General features: G+C 38.3%; 1 protein-coding gene and 1 long non-coding RNA gene across 3 annotated transcripts in view; one reads left to right on the top strand and one right to left on the bottom strand.

Annotated features, from left to right (window-relative positions):
• Positions 1-8,306, bottom strand: part of LOC309653016 — a 633,104-nt gene that overhangs the window by 265,983 nt on the left and 358,815 nt on the right. The window lies entirely within an intron of this gene.
• The window catches only part of PDK3 (pyruvate dehydrogenase kinase 3), a 76,767-nt gene that overhangs the window by 56,340 nt on the left and 12,121 nt on the right, over positions 1-8,306 (top strand). For both annotated transcript variants that reach the window (XM_082447214.1, XM_082447213.1), the window contains 4 exons: positions 411-512; positions 917-1,027; positions 3,177-3,290; positions 4,575-4,714. In XM_082447214.1, coding sequence (XP_082303340.1) covers positions 411-512; positions 917-1,027; positions 3,177-3,290; positions 4,575-4,714 — 467 coding nt within the window. The remainder of the gene's footprint in view (positions 1-410; positions 513-916; positions 1,028-3,176; positions 3,291-4,574; positions 4,715-8,306) is intronic.

An 8,306-nucleotide genomic window follows, 5' to 3' on the forward strand; every position in this document is an offset into this window, starting at 1 on the left:
CTTCTTTAGAGGAAGGGTGCTCTGTAAGTGCAGACTGATAGTGGGATTTAAAGCCTCTGCAGCCTCATTACACGTGATAGAAACATCCCTCTTGGTTAAGAGTTGAATAATTTAAATACCCTAAAGCAAAAACAAAAAGAAAACAGGAAGGAAAGGAAAATAAGCATTTAGTATGGTGGATGAGACTAAAACGAGATAAAAACAAAGTAAAGCATCAAGAAATTTTTCCTTGTTCTGAACACACGTTTAGTTAAGTTCTTTAGAGGGGAAAAAAGTGCCATATAAATCCAACTGATATTTGCCCCACAAAAGAATTGTTGTGTATCGGTAATCTTTTGCTAGTTTCTTTTTTTAAAGTTGTAGTTTGTGAGTTGGTGGCATGCTAAAAAAAAAAGGTTCTATGATTTCAGAACTCAATGAGAGCGACAGTTGAACTATATGAAGATAGAAAAGAGGGCTACCCAGCTGTTAAAACCCTTGTTACTCTGGGTAAAGAAGACTTATCCATTAAGGTAACTGCTTTATTTGTACGTATACTTGAATTATCAGTTAATTTAATAGTGTGTAAACATTGAGGAATCAAAGGGAAGGGAAGAGAACTGACAACTGAGTGTCTTATTTGTAAGTACTACATTTGATCCTTGGCTTAAGCTACCTCGTTTAAACTTCATTAGAACCCCATTTTTTAGGGAGCTGAACAAGATCTCAAACCCAAGCCTATTGGGTCCTAACCCCACTTGCCCGCCTCCTTTGTTTTACACTGTTCACAAAGGGACCATATTTCATTGGGGGTTCAAGCCCTTGCATGGTTTAGAGTAATCTAGTATGTACTTTATTTAATGAACTCCTTGCCTCCTACTAAGTATAGATTGATGACTTCTTGTTTTTCTTCCTTTTAACATTTTGTACATTACAGATAAGTGACCTAGGTGGTGGGGTCCCACTACGAAAAATAGATCGTCTTTTTAACTACATGTATTCAACTGCTCCGAGACCTAGCCTGGAGCCTACGAGAGCCGCGCCACTGGTAAGCCTCTGAAACTGCTGCTAGAGGAAAGACCATTCACTCGAGAAGGGACAGAGCTGGCTCTTTCCCCCGGTTGTCGCATTAGCCTTGTTGCATTTGAATGTTTCCCGCATGGTTTGAAGGAGGGAGAATTTTATTCCACTGCTGCTTTCTTTATGACTCTTTTGGACTCAGATTTCTTCTCTAATTTGTGTCTAAGAAACACTCAGAGCTGAGTACCTACCTCCCCAATACAGAGAAAAAGCATTTCCCTGTGTTTAAGACTGCTTCCGGAGCACCATTTACCACCTGGCACTCCCCTTGGAGGGGGTGGAAGTTTAATAGCAGGTGAGCAGGGAACAGCACAGCGTGTCTGGCTGCAGCTGGCCCTGGGCACTTTGGCGCTGCATACCATAGAGGCCCAAATCACCCAGGGCCTTTGAACTTCCCCCGCCAAATTTGTTTATATAATTAAAGTGTTAAATTATGAACACATTAAATTTTTTATATGAAATAACATAAGCAGGAAATATATAGGTGGCGTATGCATTTTCAGAGCCCTTTCTGTCTCACTGTGGAAATAACCTTCAGGAAGTGAGGAAAGCCTCTGGTTACCATGGCAGCATTTAGATCCTGGTAGGACCACACTTTCTTCCCCCCGCTGAGTGTTTCTAATTGACAAACAACAACTGAACCCTTTGTCATTAAGCACAGCAACATATCTGTCAGTCTGCAAAATGGTTCAGGGTGTAAATTTTCATTTTCAAGTTGTACCTGACTGACAAGCACGTAAGATTATATTTCATATGTATGAATAAAATCCAACACTTAGCATCATTTATTCTAGACAGGGTTTGTTAACACTGCATATTGAAAACAGAGAGGAAGTCGTTTACATAGGACTCAAGAAAATTCTTGAAAGATCAATTTGAAGGCCATTGCCTTGACTAGTTTCTGGTACCTACTTAAATAAATGTCAAAAGAAAAAAAGACACTACAAGTAAATCTAGAACCTTGTGCAATTGTTTAAAAGGAATATGGATCGTCTGTTATGGTCTCAAAATAGCATCTTGAGGACAGCTGTGATGTCACCGTTTTTTTAAAGTGACACTGAGCAATTGTGAAGTAAGAGAGCTCTAAAAAATGTGCATCCCACCTCCCATTTTATAGATGAGGAAATGAGGTTACTGGTTTGCCCAAGGTCATTGAGCTCATTATCGTCAAGCTGGCACTGGCCATGTCTGTATTTTGTCCAGTGTGCCTGGTGGCTCTCCTTTTGAAGAAATGCTTCCACTAGCATCTCTCCCAGTTAGTCAGCTCTCCTCAGCTTTTAAGCGGGCGTGTGGGTATGTACTACTAGGAAACGTTAACTTCTTCATCATACACCTTACTATGTTACAGCTCTGTGCCGTGACACACGCATTTCTTTTTCGGAAATGTCCTCCCAGACAACTCCTATTGATCCTTTGACACCCTGTCGGTGGACTTAATCAGAGGGCTCGAAGCTTGAGGAACAGCCCCTTCCCCTCCACCCCAGAGTGTTGGAAATTAGTCTCAATTGTTCTTATCTATATCGGAGACCTTTTTTTTTCTTCCCCCAACAACCTGTTACTGACAGTCAAGGTTCTATGACATAGAGGTATAGGAGGGTACTGGAATTGTTTTCTTGTCTCTACGAATAGATGGACTACCACATGTCAAAATATTGCAGCGTTCTCAGAGCCTTAGGAAGTAGCTCTTAGGAGATTGCTTTCTTTTCATTGTGTTAGCCTTGGTACGGTTAGATTTCAACTCCCGTGCTACTCAATTTAATTGAGCAAAGAAATCATAGTGGAACTTTGGAATGATGTGGTTTACTTTGGTTTTTGGTTCAAATCCCGCTTGATTTGGGATTTAACAATGCTAACAATTTGCTTTAAAACGTTCAAAAAGCATTAGTCAAAAATCGGAGTATTTCTGTTCTTTTCCAAACATGTGAGAAGTATTTTTGCAGGATGAAAACAGATTGTTTGCCATAGATGAGCATATACATCATTGTAAAGTTTGGATCAATAATTTATTTGCTTTAAATATGAATCAAGAATTTATTTTAATCTTCCAGATGGTCCTCAGACTCAATGTGTTAGCATTTTGTGCCTGTCTCACCATATTAATTTTCTTTTCTCGATAGGCTGGATTTGGTTATGGCTTGCCAATTTCTCGTCTGTATGCTAGATATTTTCAAGGAGATCTAAAACTCTATTCTATGGAAGGCGTGGGTACTGATGCTGTCATTTATTTGAAGGTACTGCATTTTATTTCTGTTATATGAAGGCATCTTTACTTTTTAAAGCTATAAGTTCTAATAACTAATGGAGAACAGCACTATATCATCTCCTATATTCAGCTCGGATTTACTCCAGTTTTTCGTGAAAACCAAGTTATGTCCTACCCTTGATTTTATGCTCAGATATAGCAAAATAGGAAACATGGAGAGGTAAAAATTTAAATATTGATTTTTAAAACCATAATTCTAAGTTGTGAGTTTTTAAAAAACTGTGTACCCATTGAAAGGACTAATCTAAAAGGAGACAGGTTTTCATAAACTGAATTCTTTCAGTCTTTTGCTTTAGCAACTTGCTGGCTTTCCCAAAGTTGCAAGAATTCAGTGCTCATAATATGGTTACCTAAAAGTCTGATCGAATAACAAAGTTCTCTGTAACACAAGTTTTCTCATTCGTTGGTGGAGTCAGACTTTTATTTACTTCTAAACTCTAGAATATTTGGAGTATTTTTTGAACATGTAATATGGGCACATAGTACAAAATTTTAAAGCTACAAAAGGGAAAACTAAGTCTCTCCCATCAGTGGCCCAGAGCCACCTGGTTCTCTTTCCCAGGGGGGACCATGGATGCCAGTTTCATGTGGATCCTCATGGAAGTTGATTCTGCATTGATAAAAATATGGGGGGAAATCTGATTTTTTTTCACACAAATGATTATTTTAGCACTTTGCTTTTTTTTTACTTCCCAATATATCTTGGAGATCTTTCCACATCAGTTCATTCAGAACTGGCTCTTCCTTTTAACAGCTGCATAGTGTGTCATATGTTATATGATAAGATAACCAGTTATTTTGAGTGTTTATCTTAGATGCCAATGCATATAAATGATATGCTATTTGATATCACTTTATGAGCTTATATTTATAAATCTACTGTGTCTGAAACTATTTCTTCAGGGCCCTCTGGGAGAACAGTTGCCCAGTGAACAGTAGTGTTTGGTCTAAGACCATATAGTCAAGACAATTGACTATCTCACATCAGTATTAACTGAACTAAAATAGTTTTTGTTTTGGTCATGTGTACTTCAGTACTGGTTTTTCATGAGTGAATGTTTTTATTCCTTTAAAAAAGCTTTAATTTCATCCTGATCAGTCTAAGTAAATTACTGAAATGTAATTTTAATATAACTCTAAAAATATGTATTAATAAGGTTTCTAATGTTTTAAATAATAAAATTTGGGTTAGTATTTCATGTGAGCAAGATGACACTGTGGACCTTTGGTGTCTATTTTTGTTTTTCCTTAGGCTCTTTCAAGTGAATCATTTGAGAGACTTCCAGTTTTTAATAAGTCCGCATGGCGCCATTACAAGACCACACCTGAAGCTGACGATTGGAGCAATCCCAGCAGTGAACCCAGGGATGCTTCCAAATACAAGGCGAAGCAGTAATTTACCACTTTTCTTTCTATTACAAAGTATCTGATTTTTCTCCAGTGTGTACCAGCCGGACAATTGATGTTTTCAGCCACATCTTTGTGGTTTTATCACTGAAAAAGCAAAGTGATCCCTAAAGAAAGAACGGAGTAGCTTTTTCACCCCAGACAGGAAGGATAGAAGGAATTGGATAGCCAGAGTAGCAATTCCAATAGAGGCCTTGATGTCCTAGGAGTCCTTGCCCTGTGGAGATATCAAAAGCAGTAAGCAGGGTTTATCCTGCCATGAATCTTATTTAAAAAGTAATTAATTTGTAATTTGTCATCATCCATAGAATTCACAGAAGAATGTTTAGAGAATGTCTGTAGGTGGGTTGAAACTGGAAAAATAAAGAAGTTAAAATTATCAGTCAAGGTAAACAAAATGTGGTTTATCCATCTAACAGAGTATTATTATTCAGCCTTTAAAAGGAATAAAGTTCTGACATGCTACAATATAGATAAACCTTGAAGTCATTATGCTAAGTAAAATAAGCCAGATCCAAAAGGACAAATATTGTATGATTCCACTTACGTGAGGCACCTAGAGACAGAAAGTAGGATGGGGCTTCCCTGGTGGCGCAGTGGTTGAGAATCTGCCTGCCAATGCAGGGGACACGGATTCGAGCCCTGGTTTGGGAAGATCCCACATGCCGTGGAGCAACTGGGCCCGTGAGCCACAACTACTGAGCCTGCGCGTCTGGAGCCTGTGCTCCGCAACAAGAGAGGCTGCGACAGTGAGAGGCCCGCGCACCGCGATGAAGAGTGGCCCCCGCTCGCCGCAACTAGAGAAAGCCCTCGCACAGAAACGAAGACCCAACACAGCCAAAAAGAAATAAAGAAAGAAAGAAGCTTTCATTAAAAAAAAAAAAAAAAAAGAAAGAAAGTAGGATGGTGGTTGCCAGGGCTGGGGAGTAGGGGGAAAGGGAATTTAGTATTTAATGAGGACAGAGTTTCAGTGGAGAAAGATGAAAAAGTTCTGGAGATGGATGGTGGTAATGGTGGTACAACACTGTGAATGTACTTAATGCCACTGGACTGTACACTTAATAATTTACCATCTTAACCAGGTGGTAAATTTTATGTACAATTTACCACAATAAAAAAAATGAAAAAGAGGAAAATTATCAATCATAGAAAAACAAGTTTCACTACTTTGTGGTAATAAGGACAATAATCCAATCTTTGGTTTCCAATTTTCTTTTTCTTCTGACTACCTTTAAGCTCCAACTCTGCTAGCAGGAGTAAGGGTTCTGATTATTTGTTTAATTTAAAGTAACCTTTTAGTAATAGAAAAGCAGTATATGAACATTGTAAAAAATTAGGAAATATAAAAAAGCAAAAAAAGAAAAAAGAAACTGCTGTCTTCCCATAACCCAGAGATTACCATTCTTAGAGCTTTATCTGTGTTCTTCCAGATATTTTGCTATTTGTATATATGTATATGTATTTTTCCCCAAATGAGATCATACTTTTCATACTATTGTACAACCTAGTTTTATTTCATTTAACCATCTCCACCTTTCCGTGTCAATACATTTTCATCATGAAACTTCCCCTGATTTGTCCAAACGACAAATCAGTTCCAGGACCACATAACACATCTGAGTAGGTCTCAAGCTGTTTTTAATCTAGAACAATCTTTTGTTGTTGGGCCATACCAGTTGTCCTGAAAAAATGTCCCACCTTTGATTTTGTCTTTGAAGTTTTATTTAATTTGTCCCCCTTTCCCTGTATGTCCCATAAACTGGAAGTTCATCTAAAGGCTCAGTGGAGCATTTTTTGCTAGAATATTTCATAAATACTATTGCAGAATTACACTCTGAGACCCATGATGTCTGGTTGATCCACCATTAGTAATGTTAAGACTGACCGTAATTCAGATGATGGCTGTCTGATCCCTCCATAGTATAGTTAATTTTCCCTTCTTAACCAGAAAGTAATCTGCGTAGTGTTATTTTGTCATGTTATTTCGGCACCGTGCAACCATCACCTAATGGTTTTTAGCACCAGTTGATAAATTTGGCCTTAATCAGTAACTTTATTAATGTTTATAAAATGATGAGTTTTTTTTTGTTAGTATCATTCCTTTGACAATTATTAGCTGACATTCTCCTATAAAGTTCTTCCTCAACAACTAGGGTCATTTAGGTACCTTTTGAAGTACAGTTCCTCCTGGCAAGGCAGGATAAGCATTTCAATCTTTCCCTTTAATTACCAGTTTTCAAGGTAAGAAGTTGAGTTAACAACCACCTTAAATTTGACCAATGAGTTTCTGGCTTTCTCTTTTTTAAGTGTTATTATGGATATTGTAGATTTTTATTGCTCTGATATGTTTCAATCAATATTTAACATATATATAAAAAGTGTACAGATCTTAAGTTTATAACTTAATGAATTTTTACACCTATATTTCCAGCACCTGAAAAGGCTGCTTTCTAGTCAGACTCTCCTCCTTTTTCCCTCCCTACCGTGTAACAATTATTCCAACTCTATCCCCTATCACTATATCTGACTCTCTCACTGCTTGAACTTAAAACAAAAGGAAGATATAGTGTGTGCCCTTTTTGTGTCTGGCTTTCTGTGAGGTTCACCCATGTCATCGCATGTAGTGGCCATCTTTTTGATGCTAAAACTGGCACACCTTTGGCCATTGGAAGCTATTTTGAGCCAGATCCTTTGTGTTCCATTGATAAAACCGTATTCATCTTTGAAAGCTTCCTTGCTTTCTGGCCCAAGATCGTGTCCTAGGCTCATCTTACACTTTGCCTAGAATCAGCCATTTTCCTCAGGGACTCCTGTTTCCTTTTAATGGGTATTAGAGACCCTAATCTGGGTGTTGGAGCTGTACATTATACCTTTTCTAGTCCCCTTTTCTGGGCAGACCTATAAAATACATATCTTTTTTAAGATCATAAGTTCATATTGATATTTTTATTCGATTTTAACATTTCAGTGTTTCTCGCTAATATTTTATTTTTAAATTTTTTATTTATTTATTTATTTTTGGCTGTGTTGGGTCTTCGTTGCTGCATGCGGGCTTTCTCTAGTTGCGGCGAGCGGGGGCTACTCTTCGTTACGGTGCGTGGGCTTCTCATTGCAGTGCCTTCTCTTGTTGCGGAGCATGGGCTCTAGGCGCTCAGGCTTCAGTAGTTGTGGCTCGCGGGCTCTAGAGCACAGGCTCAGTAGTTGTGGCGCACGGGCTTAGTTGCTCCGCGGCACGTGGGATCTTCCCGGCCCAGGGCTCGAACCCATGTCCCCTGCATTGGCAGGCGGATTCTTAACCACTGCACCACCAGGGAAGTCCCTCGCTATTATATTTTAATTGTATATATTTCCTCTTACTCTGAAAACCTTGATTCCTAACATAATGCAACAGAAAGGTATTTGTATGCAAATAGAGTTTATATAGCTTTGTGATTTTGTACCTTTATAGTAGCATTGGTCTTTTCTGATGAATGATATAAAGGGTATCTATATTGATGTTTGTTCTTTTCTGCAGAAGTATTGTGATGGACCTCTGTGCAATATTGCCGGACTGGTCACTCACCTCAAATGATGAAAT

Source organism: Balaenoptera physalus, assembly GCF_965194825.1.
Source record: "Balaenoptera physalus genome assembly, chromosome: X".
NCBI lineage: Eukaryota > Metazoa > Chordata > Mammalia > Artiodactyla > Balaenopteridae > Balaenoptera > Balaenoptera physalus.